Here is a 22,169-nt window from a genome sequence, read left to right as displayed (position 1 = left end):
CTTGTTATCCTCCCTTTCCACATAATCATGATGAAGAATGCCATCAATATCCTCCTTTCTTTCTGATATTGTTTTAGAACTGAAGCTCTCTTGCCTCTATAATCAGGATTTCTCTCCAACGTATATGTTCTCTTTGCATAAGATTTTTTCAATAAGACTTTCCTGATTTCCCACACTGCTAAATCTGCCATGCAGGCACAACTACAACAACGTAATTTTCTCCTGACTTGGCATATGCATCCTACCCTACTCATCCTACCCTACTCATGAATTTATAACACTGCTGCAACAATTGTTTTTCTAGTCAGGAACTGTGAGCAATTCAATTGTGTCTTTAGACACTTTACAGGTTTTCTATTTTTCACTTCAACTACAAGCTACTTTATTTTCAAACTCCTCTGCAAGTTTCTTTCTATAACCTGAGACAGGTAGACTTCTATGACATATGGATGTGTACCAATCAAGCTAAATTTACTTTCTTCCCTTGGCCAAATGGGAGAACTCTTCGTCTGGTATTGACAAAGAGCTCCTTGGAAGCATTACCTTACCATCGCACTGCATCTGCACAGACCGCATAGACTGATTAGTAGAGAATCCACTGGCAGAAACTTTCTATAAAGTCTATTAAAATACTCAATTTGATAATCTCTTCTGGTGACAGGGTTAAATGGCTTCTTTCAGGACTGAAAAAAGTATTTAATACACCTGTCAAAAACCTGTGATCATAGTAACAAATCACACTAAACTTATTATTTCAGCACATAAAAAAATCCATGTTTTGTTCTAACACAAAACAAAAATGAGAATCTCATCCGTAATCCTACAGAAACACTAAAGATTAAGCTACACAAGAAGGGATGTGCTCCTAGGTTCCCACACTCAGAGTCACCAATCTCCCACCTCACTTTTAGCTCAAAGGTTCCACCTTCTTCCTTTGTCCCAGCTTCATACCTCATGGGACCACATGCTCAGCTTTTTCAATTGAGTTGAACTGGCACAGCAACAGGTCTCATGAATGCTACTGCCAGCTTGAAGGACAGAAAGTAAAGGAAGAACAAGATCTCTCCCTTTCATCAATGACAGACTTCTGTTAATCAAGAGAGCCAACCTCATTTCACCTTCAAGTTCACAAGAGATTCTGGCTCCATTTTTTTGGACATTATCCCATGCTATTACATATCTGGGTCAGACCCAAATCTAGGAGCTGCCCATCTTCCAACTCTGGCACAGAATCTGCTTACACAGCATCTCATTTCAATTTGAGAATATTGTCAGCTCTGCAGACACCAAGGTCAAGTGAAGAAGGAGGGCAAGAAGGTGCTCCAGGTGTCAGAATGGAGATTCCCCTGCTGCCCATGATGCTTTCTCTCTGGATATCAGTGACTGGATGTGACCCTATTTCAAGGACTTCAGTTCTCTTAAAGTCTATTGTGGCTAGTATGTTCAGCTCCTCAGACTTTGCAGTGGATATCTTTTCAATCTGCCTTTCTGATTGTAGTTCTCTGGACCAACTTTTCTTCATCCCTGAGTTTGATATCCCTCTTACAGACACAAAATGTCAATCACTACATAAGCTTCTTAACTTCCAAAGCTTGTGACATTTTCAATTCCTACAGCACTGACCACTGCCTGCACAAGTCTGCCAGAATCCGCCCCTTCTTTGACCTCTTCTCATCAGAAGCAAATTTCATACTGACTGCAGTTCCCCTCGATGGTGCTTCCAGATCATCTAGATGAATGAGGATAGTCAAATCAGTCCTTCACTTCAAGGAGGATGAAATGATAACATGTTGCATTTCATATGCACATGGTCGTAAAGAAGGGACATTTACTGCCGTGGTGCGAAGAGGGGATGGGACACGAGGAAGGGTGCAAGTAGAATCCTTTATTGACACGTGCACGCGATCTTTTTATGAGCTCAGGAGGGGAAAGGGCCAGAACATAGGGCAGAGCATGAGACAGACAAGCGGGGGAACAAACCAGGATAGGGACATGGGCAAAAGAGGGAGGAATGTGGGAGGAACCAGGGAGAGAAGGGGCGAATGGAGGCTGTCCCCTCTCTGCAGCTTCTCCAGCCAATCCGCAGGAAAGCAGGGGAGCGGACAAGCCTGAACATGGCCGGGAAGTACAAATTCTGGGGAAGCACACAATGTGTATATACATAATAACTGTAAAGTCTGTATCATAAAGTCCTTTCAATCACTGTACATCTTTTTCCACTTTTGAGATTTTCCCCATTCTAATTCCTGGTCCTTCACAATTTACAAATTAAGATCTCGTTCATCTCCCTATTTCACAATTTCCTTTCCCTCAACCTGTCACACTCATTTCTTGGTGTACTTCCTTTCCATGCTATCCCTGTATCCAGAAGCTGAACATGAAACTGATTCTTCCCTCTCCTCCAAGCAAAGCAGTTCTTTGCAAATCTGACCTTAAGACTATCAAGCTTCTGATGACAGCAACTTTATTTAGTATTCTAAAGATCTATAAAGAACACAAGAAACTTATCATACAAAGTAGAAGTCAGACCTAATTCTTTACCACCTTCTCTATTCTTTAGGAGAAATTAAAAAGGTTACAGTGGCCCACAGGGTAGCATGCCAACCTTCATGTTTAAATCTCTTTTACTATGGTTTCTCAACTGCACTCTTTTGTTCAGCTCTTTGTTATTCCATTCTATCTTCCCTTTTAAAATGAGAGTGTAGCCCCACTACTTTTATTTAAATGCTTTAATTTTCTTTGTAGTCTTATTTTATAATAACAGTTTCTAAAAAAAGATATACCAAATTAGGTACAAGCAGAAGTGGACACATAAATTTTTTACATGAGAATCACAATCCACAAAGTATGTAGACAGTATTTATAATCTTGTTAACCAAAATTCATTTAAGTAATGCACTGAAATTAATTATACAGACATATTAGAAAAAAAACGTTTCCTGTACTGGCTACTGACACACTTGCACTCTCTTCCAGGTTAAATCTGTTCTTTAGTTTCTTAATACAATTTCAAACCCTAAAACCTTACACAGAGTGGGTGATTTGTTCTTCCTATGCATATTAATGATGGATTTTTTCCCTCCTTTGGAACCAGAAACGTAAGTTGAATTCTCCTCAAAATAATGAAACTAAAAGGCATAGAATTTAGTCATAAAGTAGGCATAATGCCAACAATCCTGATAGATATGATGATCATGTTTGCAACACACTCAGCTCTCTTACTCTCAGCTCTACAGGTGGCAGCTGTTCAAATCAGCATGATTAACAAACTCTGCTAAGATTATTCCACCTATTAAAAACAACTCTCTTTCTAGCACTGCACTGCTTCTTTCTCTATACGCTACAGAAAAAAGTTATTAACACGAGGAAATTTCTAAAGAAGTATTCTCTTTGCTATCTGATTTTTTGGCCATCAGAGACCTAAAAAAAAAGAAACCCACACCAAACCATCCTGTCTCCACACGCCTCTGCTGAAAGAATCAACACAGGTTTTCAAGCCAAAACCACAATAATTAAAAGTTACAAATGTACAGCATATAAACCTTAATACCAGCAGGCAGAATTTAACAAGATCAGCATCTCAGTTTAATACTAATATACACACTGAAGAGCAAACCTGGCTGTAGCAACAGATAATATGCAAGTTACTGCCTGTCTGTATGACTACTTATTGCTATTCCTGGTTTTGCAAGTCAGAGAGATTAACATACCATGCCTCTTGTCAGTTCACTTCTGGCAACTAAAGGAAAAGCACATGGAAGAGATTATTATGAGTGCCATCACATGGCATGTACAGGACAACCAGGGGATCAGGCCCAGCCAGCAGGGTTTAGGAAAGGCAGGTCTTGCTTGATCAACCTGATCTCCTTCTATGACCTACCTAGTGGATGAGGGAAAGGCTGTGGATGTTATCTACCCAGACTTCAGTAAAGCCTTTGATACTGTCTCCCACGGCATTCTCCTGGAAAAGCTATTAGCCCATGGCTTGGACAGGTGCACCCTTCACTGGGTTAAAAACTGTCATGATGGCCAGGCCCAGAGAGTGGTAGTGAATGGAGTTACACCCAGTTGGCATCTGGTCACAAGTGCTGTTCCCCAGGGCTCAGTACTGAGCCCAGTCCTGTTCAATATCGTTATCGATGACGTGGATGAGGGGACCCTCACTGAGTTCACAGATGACACTAAGTTGGGTGGGAGTGTTGATCTGCTGGAGGGTAGGAGGGCTCTGCAGAGGGATCTGGACAGCCTGGATACATGGGCTGAATCCAATGGTATGAGGTTCAGCAAGGCCAAGTGCCAGGTCCTGCCCTTGGGCCACAACAACCTGCCACAGGCTGGGGCAGAGTGGCTGGAAAGTTGCCTGGCGGAAAAAGACCTGAGGGTGCTGGCTGACAACAGCTGAACATAAGCTAGCACGTGCCCAGGTGGCCAAGAAGGCCAATGCCATCCTGGCCTGAATCAGCAATAGTGTGGCCAGCAGGACCAGGGAAGCCATTGTGCCCCTGTACTGGGCACTGGTGAGGTTGCACCTTAAGTCCTGTGTTCAGCTCTGGGCCTCTCACTACAAGAGAGACATTGAGGTGCTCGAGTGTGTCCAGAGAAGGGCAAAGAAGCTGGGTAGGAGTCACAGTCTTATGAGGAGGAGTTGAGTGAGCTGGGGTTGTTCAGCCTGGAGAAAAGGAGGCTCAGGAGTGACCTTATCACTCTCCACAACTATGTTAAGGGAGGTTGTGGCCAGGTGGGGATCAGTCTCTTCTAGGCAGCTAGAGACAGGATGAGAGGACATAGTCTTAAGCTGCAGTAGGGGACATTCAGGTTGGACATCAGGAAGAGTTTCTTCACAGACAGAGTTGTTAAGCATTGGAATGGGCTGCCCAGGAAGGCTGTGGAGTCATCATCCCTGGAAGTGTTCAAGAAACAACTGGACACGGCATTTAGTGCTATGGTTTAGCTGACACAGTCAAATTTAAAATCAAATTTAAAATCAAATCAAAGGTTGGACTCGAGGAACTCAGAGGTGTTTTCAACCTTAGGGATTCCATGATTCTATATCACTGCAACTAAACACTGATTTTTCATATGTTAATGCTTTTGTAATCTGCAGTGAGCTCTTCAAAGTGCACTTGCTTTTGCTGCATAACGTACCACCCAGATTGAAAAGCTATTTTGTCATTCCACAATTTATTTCTGTATAAACACACATACACACAACTACTTTAGAGGTAGGTTGTTTATTCCGTAATCGCTCCAGAAAGTAATACTCAGCTGTCAATGCTTGTTGTTCCTGAAACAACATTGCCACCACCTGGATAAGCTTCCAACTGCCAGGTATTGCTGGACTATGAGTGTGTGTATCTAGAAAAAAACTTTCCTATGTGAAAAAAACACAAACCACCAAACACTTTCTCCATAGGCTTATTTTCACATCCAAGATAATTAAGTCTTCTAAAATTTTGTTTTCTATTTGTTGATCAAAATTCAAGTTCTATGTTTCATTAGTTTCTTAACATTAGGCATGTAAAACTAAAACAAATGTATCATCTTTCCAGCAACATTTGAAAAACTAGTTTGCAAAACTACCTTTTATGTTCAGTAATATTCTGTACAATTACCTGCAACACCCAATAATCAGCTTACAAATGCTTCATACTATCATAATAAATTTCTGCCTCTTCCTCAGATATCACTCCTGTTATCCAGAAAGCTAGCATTCAGAGTCAAAAGAAAACCATAGCTCTAACCTCAGAAGATATGCTTTGGAGAGATGTTGCTCCTTCCACTCTCTTAAGCATCATAAATTACAGGGATAAATTACATCATCACATTACAGGAATGTTTCAGTCTAGTCTTCAATAAAAAACTATATTTTATAGCATACTTTTAAGAAAAGTAGAAATTCTCTACACTTCTGATACACAGGAAGGCAACAGGCCACTTCCTAAAACAGAAAATAAGGAATTACTAAAACTAGCACCGAGGATTCCTTTAATCTCAACAGAACCATAAATCTTTCTAACTTTCATAAAATGGTGTATATACTTCTATCGAAGTCTGCATTCAATCAGATTTAGGACATCTTACATGTATTATGCAACTGAATGCTTAGTACTTTTCCTTATACAGATTCTTCTTTATTTGCACATTTCTGGTTTGTTGAAAACTTTGTTCACAAGATACAGGCCTTTTATGCAAATGTGAGCGGGCATTTCACATGAAGAAAATGTTTCTCACAGTAGTCAGTGCTTGCGTTCAATTATTAGCAACAAAATTTACACCTAAAACTTGGTAATGCCACTTGTATTTCTAGATATATTTATAAGGTATTTATAAAGTACCAAGAAACTTTGGCTTACCAGTTTCTTTATTAAAGTTCGCAGGATCAGCTCAGGCCACACATGGCCCCCTAGTGCAGAGCTTATGCAACATGCAAAAACCTATGGAATACAGAATGCTTCGGGCTTTATCCAGCTGTTCCTGGTAAGCTGCAGGTCCAAAACAAGTCAAACCTGAGTCTGCTGTTCCCCCAAAGGTAACCTCAAAACTTGAACCATGTTTTTAACACTGACACATAATCTTTGAAATCAACTACCCTCTTGATGATGACCTACTGTTCTTATAAAAATTTGCATATGCTGGTACTTCACAGTACTCATTTTAACTCTTAGTCATTATAATAGATGAGAGAACAAACGAAGAAATTGAAAAAGTTTAAATAAAAGCTGCTCATCAATCAGCCTTTCAAAAAAAAAATTATATACCACATCTGAAGTATTTAGTGCCTCATCTTCCTGCATTTTTTAAATAAACCAGTTACTAAGAGTTTTTATAAATCATTTTTAATGAAAAATGGAACCAGCTATTTCCAGTAAGATATATTTGGTTGTAATAAACTGTATGAGGAATTTGTTTTGCAATTTAAAAAATATTTTCTGCAGAAAGAAAAATTAATCATGTACCAAAGCCATGGCAATGCCATGACAGTATGTTATATAATAAGAAAAAATAAATGAATTATGTTGATAAATCTAGTCTATTTAGTGAAATACTTGTCCAAAATACTGAAATGAGTCATCAATCAGTACTACCCAATTGTCTATTCCCATCTTTTATCACACCCAGTTTAAGACTGGAAACTGAAGAGTCATTTCTGAGTTAATGAGCTATGCTGGATGTTCCTCTAATGACAAGCATAGTGTAGTTGTACTATTTAATCACTGTCATCACTTTAAGGTAATCTTGTAAAAAAACACCACTTACAGAATGTCATTAAGCACAGAATCATCTTTACTTCCAGATAAGCCTATCTCACTATAGTTAGTGCTGAATGTCTGACCTGACTTAGAAGATGATAGTTGTTTTTCCCACTTGAAAATAAAAGTCTCTGATAAACATTAAACATGATTTCAGAAAATTAACTAATCCAATTTTGAATTCTCCTGTATTCCTGTGGCCAGAACAGTTAATTTTTAAGGATATTTTCTCTACATATTGACACTAAAATTTTTCTTAACTCCTTTTCTATTTCTAGCCATTACTTTTTCTACTGAGTTTACTGACTTCTTATTCTCACAGTCTAGGGATTTTAAACATTCACTTTCTTTCAAGAGAAATAAGATAACCAGACTGAAACAGCAAAGTCTTACATCTTGTTAGAAATCCAGGAGAATTTTTTCTTCCCCCTGCCCCCCCACTGTAGGAAAGACAGAGTTTGAGTGGAAAGGGGGAAAGGAGTCAATTAGCCTTACAAAAGAACTGGCTGGCCAGACTGCATTCCTAACGGATGGCCCAATAGACACTGGGGGGAGAGGGGAGGAGTTTTGGGAGGGGGTGGCTGGGCTTTTCTCGGAAGGGGAGAGGTCAGACAGCTGAGTTCTCTCTCTCTCAGACGGAGACGGGGGTCTGCGTGCGGGCATTTGGAGAGAAGGCCTGGAAGTCTGTCGTTCTGGATTCTCGCCCTGGTCAGCCCTGACTGCTGGCCTCAACTTGCCTGCGAGCTGTCTTTTGTCTCCAGCCCGGACCTGCTGCATTTTCATCGGAGAGTCTCTGTGCTCACTGGGAGAAAAGGAGGAGCTTTGAAACACTGTCATCTGAGAACAACAGTGAGTCCCGTGGGGGTGGACTGCTTTTCCTCCTGCCCTTCTTCCACTGGGGAAAAGGTCTCTGGTTTCTTTTCGGCTTCTCCCACAATCTGAGACCACCTCCCCAGACCCCTCTCCCTGAGCAGTGACCGCCAGAGCCCAACAGCGCCCCTGCCAATCGTGATTAGAACTGCGCTAAAGGACAGAGAAGTATTCATTCAGACCTTTTTTTTTTCCCTTTTGTTTGAAGGGGACTTTTTTGGGTACAGGCCTATTGCCTAGTTTGTTTTTTTTTTTGGGTTCTGTTACTGTTCTTGCCAACATACATATATCTTTTAATAAAGGGTTGTTATTTCTTCTGGTTTTTTCCACACTTCCTCGATTAAAGCCCCTTAATTTTGAATTCACAATTGCTGAGAGAGAGAAGTTTGGTTTGTCTCATAACTCATCCTCTTTAGCAAACTTTCCAGTCTCTTCAAACTGAGACACATCTGTCTTCCCTTCCTCTCCAAAATGCCAATCCTTTCTATATTCACTCAAGAGAATACGATACTCTTGCAAACTCATATCTTTTTGCCATTACTCATTAGAACTTTTGTAATTAAGGCAAAATATATGTTAAAACCAGCACTTGCACATCACTGACAATGGATACCACTTCTTTACAACAACTTATTTTAAATTGCTAGCTCTTCTCCTAATAACCTAGTTACTCAGAGACAGTCAAAACCAGGAACACAAGTCAACTTTCCTTTGACAGCAAACATGTAAAGGTGGTCTCAGGGTACAGTTCCTACATCTTGAGTTTGACCTGGACATTCAAGAGCTTAGGATATTGGTGAGACTACATCTACTGTAGTGACTTGAATCAAAGCAGGTGAGGATTTGTAGTGAATCCTGTGATGCTTCTATTTACCACATGATTACTTAGATCTCAAAGTAGTTTCTATATGCACAACTTTCCTTTTTTAAGAAAAAATTGTCACTTATAAAACATTTCAAAAAATAACAGCCTATTAGGTGCAAAGGCAATCTGAAAGCCACATCTGAAGCACGTACCTAACACTTTTTTACTTTTTTTGAGATCTCCAACTCTGTATTGCAGTCACTTAGCCCAGCAAAACACACTAAATTTAACCTGAAGAAAACTCTCAGAATCACAAGTGATGGAGGTGTGAGGAAACTCAGCATCAACTACTTGTATCTACTACTCCCTACTAATGCAGAAAAGGCCTCAGGTTCCAAGAATGTCCTGTACTCTGGACTGAGTGTAGGAGAGCACAATTCACAACTGACAGAAACAAAACATTCTTTGCATCACACACTTCATGTATTTCTATTCCAAACCCCTGCTGAAGACTAGGGCAGGCCAAAAGAAAGGTGTGAGACAGCTGTTGCTTGAAGGAAAAGGCAGTGTAGGTACTACCTATACCATCCACTCTCACTTCCTGCTGAAGGTGGGAGATCCCTGCTGGTCTGAAACAAAGCCCAGCCTGTCCTGATAGACCCACCACGTCTAAGTCAAGAGACAGAAGGCAGGACCTGTCTCTTCTGCACGCTCTTTCTGCAATATTTGATCAAGTACAGTACAAAGGGATCAAGGACATTAGGCCCATCACTGTGATAGAGCTACTCAGTCCTCCCCAAATCCACAGGACAGACAGCAAACACAGTGCAGACACACTGCAGTGACCTTGCAGTGGAACCTGTACTCAACAGCTGACTGTCTCTACAGGGCTTCCTCTACAATTTATTTTCTTTCCAGTGCTGTTCCCATCCTGAACTGGTCTCTATATATCAGGGCACTGGGTAAGATATGAACGATATATGCTGCAGATCTTCCTAATGTACAACAAATAACACTCTCCAACACTTAAAAAGAGAGCATTGCTCTCTCAGCACTTTTAAATTCTTAGTTTCTTCAAAAATTGAGCTTCAGAAATTTTCTGCATTTTATTTTCTATAGATGTTCCTCAATTTCTATTACCTTCCCCCATCCATATCCTTAAACTTCTTCACAAGTTATAAAAGCCCACAAATGCCGGTGTGACCCTGCTGTACAGAACTGTGACCAACGCAGGATGCTGCTCAAAAATGTTGGGAGAGCCAGTTAGTTACCAAAACCCAAGGCAGTAGGTGCTACCATCTGTAATCACTTCCCCAGTGTCAGAATGGACTGCTTTCTCCTCAGTCACAAGATCATACAAACCTGAGGGAAGACTGGCATACTTCCCTGCTCTGGAATAGGTGAAACCTAGAACCTTTTCTATACTGACACTGCAGGCACTGCCATCCACAGAAGTAAAAGCATAAATTACAGTGGAGATTCCAGTGGGTGGGGAAATTTAATGGACATAGAATCACCTACATCCAAGTAATCCCACATAACAAGGGACTGTAGCAAGAGGCTGGCTAGGTTCAGAGAAAACTGTATCTTAAAATAATAATAATACGCATTCACAAGACAATCCATTTTGGAAAGTGGGTGAAGGTCTGTCAGTTGGAAATGGAAGAAGAAAATGGGTATCCAAATTAGGACATCACAAAAATGAAATTTATAACAGTACTAATATGATAACATGCTGTACTATATGCTGTCAGTTGTGGAGATCCATATTCTGTGTATGTCTCGATTCCACAATCAGTATAAATATGTCTTGATTCCAGTGGGTCCCCTAGTTGAATTGTATGACAATTTGACAGTGACTTGCCATGACATGCTCCCAGCTACTCCCAGTTTACTCCTGCACAGTTTGACGTGCAAATGTAATAAAAATACTTTATTTTTCTTCATCCAAATGCCTCATAAAGATTTATAGTAGTTTTGAACTTTGACAGGTAGATCCCCTGCATCTGGCAGGGTAACATTTCAGACTATTCCAAGAACAGTTGTCAACCTGCTTTGCACTGACATAGCTAATTCATAATCCATATTCTTAAATTTTGCACACCAAAAGGTCTAAACACTGCAGTATTATCCACTCAGAAAAAAATTTTGATAAGAACCTATCTTAAATGAATTAATTTCACATCAGTTTTCACTGATCTTAAGATATTCACAGGATATTTCCTATCTGTTTTCTGAATTTATTGAAACCCATTCCCCTGATGCTGTTCTCATTCTAGTTATTTTCATCCCTCTTTAATGACTGTTACAACTCACATCCCATGGTCAAGAATATCTAACAGTGAGTTCCATTAATTACTATAACACAGAACAAAATCAACAGAATCAAAAGCAAAGTTTGAACACTTTCAGAAAAAAAAACCAACACCACCATCAATTGTTTCTTAGCAAGTGGAAGTTTTGCTTACTCCTTTCGGAGTTCTTTCATTCTGCTGATGCTGAGGGGTTAAGGTTTTTTTAGATCCTCTAAAGCCAGAGCTAGAGTACAGTGGCAAATATACAGAAAATAAGCAGAATTTTCACAAGTAGTATTTTCACACATAATCACCGTAGTATTTCCCATATGCATTCTCCTGTTCTCTAGTTACACCAAAAAAAACCACCAAAAAACCAATAAGGGAGAATTAACCAACTGTCAATGAACACATTTATGGAAGATGTGCTGAAATTTTTGAGTATCTGAAATTTCAATTTGTAAAGCTAAATTACAGAAACTTTTCCCTTAGTTTGATTCCAAAGTTGGGAGAGGAGCATGGGAAGAGTGAATCAAACATTAGCTCTTTGCCAGATTTCTTATTCTGCTTTTTAATATTGTTTTTAATATACAGTTTTCCCCAGATAATATGCACTTGACTGGGTCAGATTGAAGGAATTAAAAATCTTAATAGCAAACTATTAGAGAAATAAAGGTAAGTATGGTTAGGCATTATTAGAGACTCTGTAAAAGTTCTAGCTCTTCACTATGTTTCAAGACATCTTGCATACCTTTTGCTATCTAAGAGCTCATCCTCTTCATTCCCACTTCTGTGCCAGTTCTAGCTTGCAATTTATTCTTCATCAAGTGATTTTATGCTATGGTTTTAATTAAGTCTTCTACAAGAAGTAGAAAACTATTTGCTATGTCAAATAAATGACCATGAAAAGTTAGCGGCAGTGAGAAACAAAATAGAGGAAAGAGAAGATCTCTCCTTTTTGGTGACAGTAAAACATTGTGCCAGTGCGAGCTGGTGGTGCAGAACTTTCAATGTATCAAGTGAAAGAAAGTTGAACAAACAGAAGAATGAGAGAGAAACATCTAATAACAGAGGCGTACTGATAATTCAGCAGATCTGCATTATGTCATCTGTATCACTAAAATAGATTTAATGTGCAAGTACCTTAAGATTCATATAAGTGCTACTCTCACTGACTTCAGTCAGAGGTGCAACTGCAGAGCATTTCAGAGCCATCCTCTCCTGCTCAAAGGAAAATCAAAGCAACTTCAGCTCTGGAGTGTAATACTCAGCTTAGATGAGGTCTTAGATACAATTATTTCAATTCATTACTAACCTTAAAAGCCTCATACTGTGCTCCTGCAGAGTTCAGTAGCTATGTCCCACCTGCCCTGTCCTCCTATGGCACCACAACTACCATTCCAAACACAGAGATAAACCCTAAAGTTGCAGCATTGGGGTTTCACTGTGAAAGGTATGCCACCATAAATTCAAATATCGAGAAAAAGACTACCAGTAGTTCTGATAAAAGAAATCATTTTTACTGTTAATAAGGACTGGCACTGCATTAATCACGCAGAAGAAACGTGACCGTAGTTTTTACTGCTTCCTGTATGCTAAAAGACAAAGACTTTTGTACACTCCTCAAAGTCACCATGAACTCCAGCAGTGACAAGATCAAAATCTGAAAGCAAGATGAAGAAAACCTGGAAGCACTACAGTACCACATTAACCCTGAGGAAAAACACACTGCTGACAAAACGGTGTTCACAATATCTTCCCAGACACTTGTTTGAGTAGACTTAAAGTCACTTAAAGCCAGTTGTTCATGAAGTTGCACAGCAAAATAGGTCAGGGGAACTGCTCTGAAGGAAAATAACTCCAGTAGACATTAAGTTTCTGAAGGGAAGGTGTGCACCTGTTCCCCTTCTCCCTTTATGGAAGGGTACTGACTTAAGTGACTGCACTATCTCAGACTTTCTGCTTCTCCTTGTACTCTGAAAAATACCATGTAAAAAGCCTCCACAGTCTCGGAACACTCTAGCTGATGGAAAAGATATGGAGTACAGCAAGCAGATAAACAAGCCTATGCAAGGAGAGAAAAGAAGACTGTAAAACATTATAGCATGTGCATCTGGACAACTTCGGGAAACCTGCCTTCCATAAATTGTACATAGTGCAGAACACACAGGGCATCCGTAGAGACCGATGTGATGTGTAAGTGCATCTGGACTCCTGGAACACAGGCAGAAACCTAGAAAAGTATTTTTCTGCACAAGTGGGATGAACGCACATTTAAAAAATTATTTCACAGAATCGCAGAATCAATTAGGTTAGAAAAGACCTCTGAGATCATGGAGTCCAACTTACAAGTGAACACACCACCACCACTAAGTCCCACATCCACTCTTTCCTTAAACACCTTCAGGGACGGTGACTCCACCGCCTCCCTGGGCAGCCCATTCCAATCTCTAATCACCCTTTAAGTGAAGAAATTCTTCTCAATGTCCAACCTGAACCTCCCCTGGAGCAGCTTAAGGCTATTTCCTCTCGTCCTGCCGCTGGTTGCCTGCGAGAAGAGACCGATGCCCATCTGGCTACAGCCTCTTTTCAGGTAGTTGTAAAAATCGGTGTGTCTCCCCGATCCTCCTCTTCTCCAGGCTAAACAAGCCCAGCTCCCTCAGCCGGTCCTCATAGGACTTGTGCTCCAGTCTCTTCACCAGCCTCACTGCCCTTCTTTGGACCCTATCCTTCAAAGCACATGCAAAAGCGCTCCTAATTACCACAAACCATTGCTGCCTACCTCCCCCCTACAGAGCGGTGGCTACGCTCTAAAACCCTCAGACGATCGGCTTTAGGGGTTTTTCTGGCATTAGGGCACCAGCCTGTGAAACCGCTCGTGTTTCCCGAAGCACGGGACGGGCCCGTCCTTCCCTCACTTCCTTTCCCTTCCCTTCATTCAGCACCCGCTATTTTGTTTCCGTCAACCGCCGCGAAGCCGCCGCGCACAGCGCTGAGCAGGACGCGGACCGCGGGACACGGCCCCCCCCCGCGCCTGCCGTCGTTGTTTACCTGCGCGGGTCTCGTGCTTGGGCACCCGGTAATACTTGTTGCCGAACTGGTCGGTGCCCACCAGCTCCTTGGCGGGGCCCAAGAGCCGGAGCCGCAAGGCGCGGAGCGCCCGCCAGGCGAGGCTCATCTCAGGATACCTCCGGCCGAGGCTGCGGCGTCGGACACACACTCAGGAACACCCAGCCCTCATCTATCCTGTCCCTGTCGAGCGCTTCCACCCCCAGCCCACCCCGCTCCCGCCTATGGGCAGCGGGCGCTGCAGCAACGCCGCTCGCCATTGGCGCAGGCCGGCCCAAGACGGCTGCGCGGCGGGGCGTGGGGCGGTGCTCCCGCCATGTTGGGGCTGCTGTCCGCTCGCCAGCTTGGGTTGGACGATCCCGCGCGGCTGCGCCGGGCCGAGCGCACCCGCAGGTACCGCGGCGGGGCGGGGCGGGAGGCGCTACGCGGGGGCACCGGAGCGGCAGCGACTGGCTCCGCCCTGCCGGGGAGCCTTGTGCCGGGGAGCCTTGACCGGCCCGAGTGCGGGTTGCGCGGGGAGCCGGAGTGGAGGAGCCGCGAGCCACCGCGGCGGCGGCTCCGGCAGCGGCTCCCCGCGCCCCGCCGGCCGCGTTTCGGAGCGTCCGTGGGTTTGCGGTGTCGTGCGTGGGTCTGAGCCGTGGCACGAGAGCACTGCGGTGCCCACTGTCTCATCCCCGCACCGCGGTGTCGCCTCCTGGGCAGTTCCACCGGGGGCTCGGTCCGCTCGCGGCTGTGGAGAGACGAGGTGTATGTAGTGCTCTGCGCCCGCATCGGGTCGCCCGCCCTCTTCCCAAACCCGGCCTGCTGGTTGATTGCAGGAGAATCAGATGCACGGCTTTTATTGGGTTCCCAGCAGCTTCTGTGGGAAGTGGTTGCTGCGTAGACAGGCTTATTAATATTCATGGTTATAAGGTGATAATATTTCTTCAACGTCAGAATGAGAATCAGTTTTGCAGCTGTGTTTCAAGGCAAATCCAGTAAAGCCTACGTCAGTTCAGTCGCTCACGGGACTCCATTGTAAGGATTTGTACTTGTGATTTATGGTTTTTGGGGCTGTATCATTGTAAAAAGAATGTTTTAAGTTGAAATGAATTTTCGTGATTCGGGAAACTCCTTTCAGCGAGCATTGTGACAATATGGTTACATCCTTTCTGTGCCCCCAGTGCTCATGTGGCATTCAGTGTTAAGAATGTCTGACATAAAAAACAGCTATAGTCTTCAGTGGATTTTATTTATAGCTGCATTTTAAAGTCATATGTTTTAAAACAGTTCTGCAGGGGCATTTCTTGCTTCACTAAAATTCAATCTGAAGCTCAAAGGTTTTAAACTAGATATCTTGTATATGTCAAAATTCTTATTCTAAGTGAGTTCTTCCATAATTATATTTCACATCTGTTAAAAGACCTTAAATAACTTGCTGCTTTGGGGACCTGCCTGTAACAGCCTAAGGTTCTCACATCAGGATTTTTGCCAGTTGGTCTTAAGTAGGGTCACTCTGCCTCACAGCTTTTCAGTTACCTACTTAATTACTTTGTTCTTGTTCGTGCTTTTGACAAAAATGGTGCTGTACAAAGCTCTGATCATCTTGTAAGGCTAAATTTTAAATCAGGTAGTATGGTTTAAGGAAGCAGAATCTCTCTTATTTTGACCATGTAACATATTAGCATATTTAAAAATACAAGTTATTAATTGCAGTTCAGAAGAGTTTGTCTTGGAAGCTTCATCATGTGGGTAGCCTAGTTTTTATTTATTTTGTTCCAGAAAATGTAACACACAAACTTTGGTTCATTAAAGGAAAACTTGATTAACTTGATAAACCAGATGAGTTTGTCTGCTAGGTGTCTGTAGTTCCAAGTAGGATGAAGCTTGAAAGAATGTTACATAATGAAACTTCAAAGTAACTAATATTTGTTGTGAATAGAATGCATCTGAATGCTTCTGTTGCCCAAAGTTTTCAAATTGCATCTGGTTTTGTTTCCTATGTTGACCCCAAATGCAATTTTGCTATTTTACGTATTTATTTCTCTCTTACCTTCCAAACATCGAAGTATTTTATTTTTCTGCCAACTTCACAAGACTTATTTCCATCCCTATGTCATGTAGTTTTGCAAAAATGTTACAAGGATGAGTTAAATAAATTGAAAAGGGCAAAACTACAGTTTTAGCTGTTCAGAGCTGCATAGTAACATTCAATAATTCTGTTCTTGTTGTTCATATCTCTGTTTTTCTTTTTTTTTTTTTTTTTTTTTTTTTTATTTTTGTTTTTGTTGTTTTTAGGGTTCTAAGTCTGGAATTAAATAAAGATAGAGATGTGGAAAGAATACATGAGAGCGGTATCAACACACTTGATATTGAGCCTGTTGAGGGAAGATAGTAAGTATATACTTTAGTTGGTAAAAACGTATATGAGTACTTCATTGTGTTTTGGTACTATGGATTTATTTTCTTGTTGAACACTCAGTTATACTGAGCATATTGAGATCCTGAATTTTGTAACTTTGTGCTTTATTAACACTTTTCAGCATGTTATCTGGTGAATCAGATGGTGTTATTGTACTTTATGACCTTGAAAACTTGACCAGAAAACCAAGTTACACCTGTAAAGCACTTTTCTCTGTGGGAAAGTAAGTATTCCAAAATTATATTAAAAGTTCATAGTATAGCTCTTGTGTGGCTAGGATTGAACTTGCAAACTAATGTGTGTTCTTATTTCTAGGATAGAAAGAATGTAGAAAATAGTACCAGAAATCTTTGAAGGCTAGTGTGATGACTTATGTTTTTTGAAATGCAAAAAAAAAAGCAAGAAACTTTGTGGGGATTTATGTGATTTACTAAGTAGCAGGAGCTAATTGTTTCTTCTTGATTTGTCTACTCTAATAGTTACAGTATATGTACAATGACTCTGTGGTATTGTTTGAGCAGATCTAGAGCAGTTCAAAAGTTAAAAGGGAGAACATAAATTATACGGGAACTAAAGTAAGAGTCTTATGTTGCTGTCGACCGCACAAAAAGAAGTCGGAGCTAGTACTCTAATCCCATTGTAACACTAGAAAAAGATAGGTGAGGAAAAAACCAACCAAACTCTCTTCTAGCTCACAGTTCCTTACCTCTGAGTTCTGTTATTGTTTCATGTTGAAATTTGGTGACTGTGCAAGTTTCGAGCTGGCTTGCCGCCAAGTCTCCAAAACTCAACAACAGAGCCTGCTTCCCAGAGAGGAAAGAAGAAAACCAAACAGCCAAAGCTATAGCAAAAGATATATATTTTTCGTATAAAACAGATATATACAGTGAGAACATTATATACATATAACCCCAGAAACCCCAAATAGCTTCCTAAAAGGGAAGAGGGAAGGGAGAAGGGAAAAAGGACAAACGAAAAGGGACAGAAACAAAACAGGTATGCACAATCTAAAAACTCGGTAACCAGCAAAATAAAGAACTGGCACAATCTCACCACTTCCCTTGAGAAAAGCAGGACAGCCAGACCGTGGCCCAGCACTCTCCCCTCCCGCAGCGGCAGACAACAGCAGTCACTGTAGGCCTCAACTTCAGATAAGCAAGACCACATAGGGATCTACTGTTCTTGAACTTCACCGGAAAAGAAGAGAGTGAGGTCCCTCTGGTCACCTTTATTTATACCTCAGCCTACGTAAAGGAATAGCATGGAATACTTCCTTGGGCACTCCCCTAGTTCCCTCCTGGTTACAAGCTGGTCTCCAGGAAGGCCTAGAGTGAAAACTATCACAGTGACTCTATGCCAGTAACTATGAGAAAAAGGTTTTGATACTGTTGTAGAAATATTCCTTTTATCCCCCAAATATATATAATATTTATATTTGAATAAATATGCTTTTAAGCAGAAGGAGAATTATCTGTATAACCCTGTTCATCTGATTGGAAAAAAGATCTAACACCTATTTGCAATTGTTGATTTTATTTCCTCTCTCCCTGGTTGCAGCTATTTTAAGTTCATCTGGTTGTTCACCAGGCACAGCAGTAATTTATATAGAACTTCTTAAGAGCATGTTCAAATGAAGACAGATGTGTTATTAAAAAAATGGGGCATATTTTTCTAAAGAACAGGGTACTGCCGTGCTGTGTGTAATCTTTATAAAGAGTCAAAGCCTTTATTGATTTGTCAGACTTTCTCTGCAGGCAGTATAAATTTTTCCATTATGGCCATAAAGTCTTTTAGCAAAATTTGGTTTTTCCCTGTATTTGGATTTTAGGATTATCTAGTAAGTTGGAACTTCGAGACAGTAAGATATATCCTACTGTGTTAAAGATTAGTAGCTATATTTCCCCCTTATTTTTTCCTAGTCTAGAAATTAATTGAAGTCTAAGAGCTTCATGAGCCAAATATACAAGAGCAGAACAGATTTGTTACAATAAAATTCCGTAATGGTATTTTGGACCATAAGAAGGAGAAAGGCTAATAGAACATGCATCAAAACAGATGAGTTGGGACAGAATCTACTGCAAGTCAGCTGCATGTGTTTGTGGCTGGGACTTCTTGCACAAAATTATTTTAAATTGTAATTAAGAACATGTAGTGACTATACATCCCCAACTCTCAAAACTGAAATGATTTCTGAAACAGATGCAGCAAACCGAAGAAATTCATTCTAAGAGGACACAACATAAAAGCTGTCACAGAATCATAGAATCATAGAATCAGCCGGGTTGGAAGGGACCTCCGAGATCATCAAGTCCAACCCTTGATCCGCTACCGCTGAGGTTACTAGACCATGGTGCTAAGTGCCACATCCAGTCTCTTTTTAAAAACCTCCAGGGACGGAGAATCCACTACTTCCCTGGGCAACCCATTCCAATGTCTGACCACCCTCTCTGTACAGAAATTCTTTCTAATATCTAACCTAAACCTCCCCTGGCACAACTTGAGACCATGCCCTCTTGTCTTGCTGATAGTTGCCTGGGAAAAGAGACAAACACCCACCTGGCTACAACCTCCTTTCAAGTAGTTGTAGAGAGTGATGAGGTCTCCCCTGAGCCTCCTCTTCTCCAGGCTGAACAGCCCCAGCTCCCTCAGCCTCTCCTCATAGGACTTGTGCTCCAGTCCCTTCACCAGCCTCGTTGCTCTCCTCTGGACCTGCTCCAGCACCTCAATATCCTTCCTGAACTGAGGGGCCCAGAACTGGACACAATACTCAAGGTGTGGCCTCACCAGCACTGAGTACAGGGCAAGAATCACTTCCTTGGACCTGCTGGCCACGCTGTTCCTGATAGAGGCCAGGATGCCATTGGCCTTCTTGGCCACCTGGGCACACTGCTGGCTCATGTTCAGCTTCCTGTCAATCCAAACTCCCACCTGGTTTCATGTAATCCATGCTGTCCTGTGATAAAAACTGGCATTTGAGAATAACCAAACAGTACCAGCTTCTAGATGATATATATGTAATGCTTATCTTTAAGGTAGTCTCTTTACTCAAAACCTGCCTAGGAGGAATGAATGGCAGTGATCATACTATACATAGAACTAATTCTGTGTTTGTGTTTGGTAGAAAAGTTTGGGATATTCTGAGTAATAGGTGAAAATACTGCATGTGGAATGAACTGCAAATAATGTACAGCCCTGACACATGAAACTGGCATGTAACCACTACTAAGCTTGGCCAGATCAAAGGTAATTCCTGCAGAGTTACTCAAGAGTTTTTTAGTTCATTCCTTAGCCCTGTGGATTATGGAAGAATTGATTGTTCAGCTAGAGTGTTGAACACAGTCCAGTGTTGTACACTTACCAGTTATTGTACCAGGATAATTAGTTCCATGGGTTTAGGTTTTTCTGCATGGTGCATACAAATGGCTCTCCAGGAGTAAGTTCACTCTGAATCAGGCTTGGTTTCCTGGCTCTGCAGGTACTGAAGATATTTAGCTTGACTCTGTCATGGTTCAACTCCAGCCAGCAACCAAGTAGCACTCAGCTTCTTGCTTACTTGCCTACCAAGTGGGATCAGGGGGAGAATCAGAAGGGTAAAAATTAGAAGACCCATGGGTTGAGATGAAGACAGGTTAATAGGAAAAGCAAAAGCTGCACATGCAAGCAAAGCAAAACAAGGAATTAAGTCATCACTTCCCATGGGCAGGCAGGTGTTCAGCCATTTCCAGGAGAACAAGGCCCCATTACATGTTACTCAGGAAGACAAATGCCAGAATTCCAACTGTATTCTCCCTTTCTTCCCCCCAGCTTTGTATACTGAGCATGATGCTATATGATCTGGAATATCCCTTTGGTCAGTCTGCATCACCTGTCCTGGCTGTATCCCTTTCCAACCTCCCATGCGTTCTCAGCCCCCTCACCAGCATGACAGTATGAAAAGCAGAAAAGGCCTTGGCTCTGTGTAAGTCCTGCTGTGCTGGTTTAAAGGTAAACTAGCAGGGGAATGAACTCAGCTCAAAAGAGAGATTATAAGTCAGAATAACAATTTAATAAAATAATACAATAAGTACAATTATACAGACAAGGAATCGGTTTTAACCCACAAAACCCAAATATATAACCCGGCACCCTGGGGCATGAACAGAGTGGTGTTCTTTGGGCCCCCTGAGTCCAAAGGAAAAGGAGAGGGGAAAAACCTGTTGGTGAGAGTGCTGTTGCAGCCTGGTCAAGAGTGGTGATTGCAGTCCGGTCGAGAGTGATGGTTACAGTCTGGTTGAGAGCGGTGATCTGCAGTCTTCCTCTGGATCCCATGAGTGGTTAAAAAGGTCCCAAGACTCCAAGATTAGATATCCTCCAGTTCAGGCAGGAATGCCCAGTACCTCCCTCAGGGCGAGGAGTTCCTCAATGGGCGTGAGGACAAGAGCACCCTCCTATCTCACAGGCCTCTTAACACCTAGTTTATAGCCTGAGGAGTCAGGCTCTATGTGCAGATGGTGTAAATGGTTCATTGATACCAGTTTCTGGGAAATGGCATGAAAGGCTATAGAATACACAGTTTTGGGTTACACCCATCCAGTGATGAACTGGTCTCAGCTGTCCTAGCTAGGACACCTGCTCAGTAGTAACAAAAACATCTCTATAATATCAGCACTGTGTTCAACACAAATCCAAAACATACCCCATACTAGACACTGTGAAGAAAATTACTTCTACCCCAGACAAAACCAGTATACTTCCCTGAAGAATAAATGCCCAAAATCTGGTGATTTATAGCACTCTGCCAGGACAGCAGGCCATTCTAGGATATGCCTCAAAAATAAACAATGCAGGAGTCGTGAAACTAACTCAACAGTTACTCAGTAGCTCTTGCTTAGTATTGTGAAGTCTGGCTTCAGGCTAACTCAGTTTTAAGATGTCTTTTGTGCTTTCTAGCAACCCAAGTGAGCAGGAAGGTGTATTAGTTGAGCTGAAATCAGGTCTATAAATACCATGTGAAAAGGGGATATTTCCTTGACCCTAGCGTTTGATTAGTCTGTCATTGTCCCAGGAAAATGGAGACCCTTGTGCCCAATCAATCTGTCAGTGTCCTGTTATGGGGACCCTTCACTGAACAGTGCTGCTGGATCGAAGGGCAGTTCAACTGACTTGTTAAAGGTCACACACCAAGGGCAGTGCCCACTTTATCCGAGTTATCCACAGCCAGCAACTGCCAGCGCCTGTGAAGGACTCACGAACAGTTTATGGGATAACACAATTAATATAAAATGATGACAGATTAAGATTCAAGGATTGCTGATGATTGTACCTGACTGCAAAATCATATTCAAAGCAATACACAGACAAGCTCTAAGCCCAATGAAAGTATTCAGTGCACATAGAGTACAGTTCTTACCCAGTAGGTGTCCCTCTGAGGGTGAAGACAGGTTCAGCCCGTTCACTGATTCCTGAAGCTACAACAGAGTCTTCCCTAACTTTTCCCCATT

General features: G+C 41.8%; 2 protein-coding genes across 4 annotated transcripts in view; one reads left to right on the top strand and one right to left on the bottom strand.

Annotated features, from left to right (window-relative positions):
• Positions 1-14,559, bottom strand: part of NDUFAF2 (NADH:ubiquinone oxidoreductase complex assembly factor 2) — a 54,261-nt gene extending 39,702 nt beyond the window's left edge. The window contains exon 1 of the mRNA XM_027723513.2: positions 14,271-14,559. Within this exon, the coding sequence (XP_027579314.1) occupies positions 14,271-14,397 (127 nt within the window). The 5' untranslated portion in view covers positions 14,398-14,559. The remainder of the gene's footprint in view (positions 1-14,270) is intronic.
• Positions 14,353-22,169, top strand: part of ERCC8 (ERCC excision repair 8, CSA ubiquitin ligase complex subunit) — a 29,138-nt gene continuing 21,321 nt past the window's right edge. Inside the window, exons 1-3 of one of the 3 annotated variants that reach the window (XM_027723511.2) lie at positions 14,353-14,681; positions 16,566-16,661; positions 16,811-16,912. In XM_027723511.2, the coding sequence (XP_027579312.1) occupies positions 14,605-14,681; positions 16,566-16,661; positions 16,811-16,912 (275 nt within the window). In that variant the 5' untranslated portion in view covers positions 14,353-14,604. Of the gene's footprint in view, positions 14,682-14,957; positions 15,306-16,565; positions 16,662-16,810; positions 16,913-20,567; positions 20,648-22,169 lie in introns of those variants that run through there. The other 2 variants (XM_027723509.2, XM_039379755.1) reach the window with 2 other exon arrangements.

Source organism: Pipra filicauda, unplaced genomic scaffold (assembly GCF_003945595.2).
Source record: "Pipra filicauda isolate LSUMZ 115617 unplaced genomic scaffold, ASM394559v2 scaffold174_size2080704_pilon, whole genome shotgun sequence".
In the NCBI taxonomy this organism is placed as follows: Eukaryota; Metazoa; Chordata; class Aves; order Passeriformes; family Pipridae; genus Pipra; species Pipra filicauda.
This window is presented reverse-complemented; position numbering and strand designations above follow the sequence as displayed.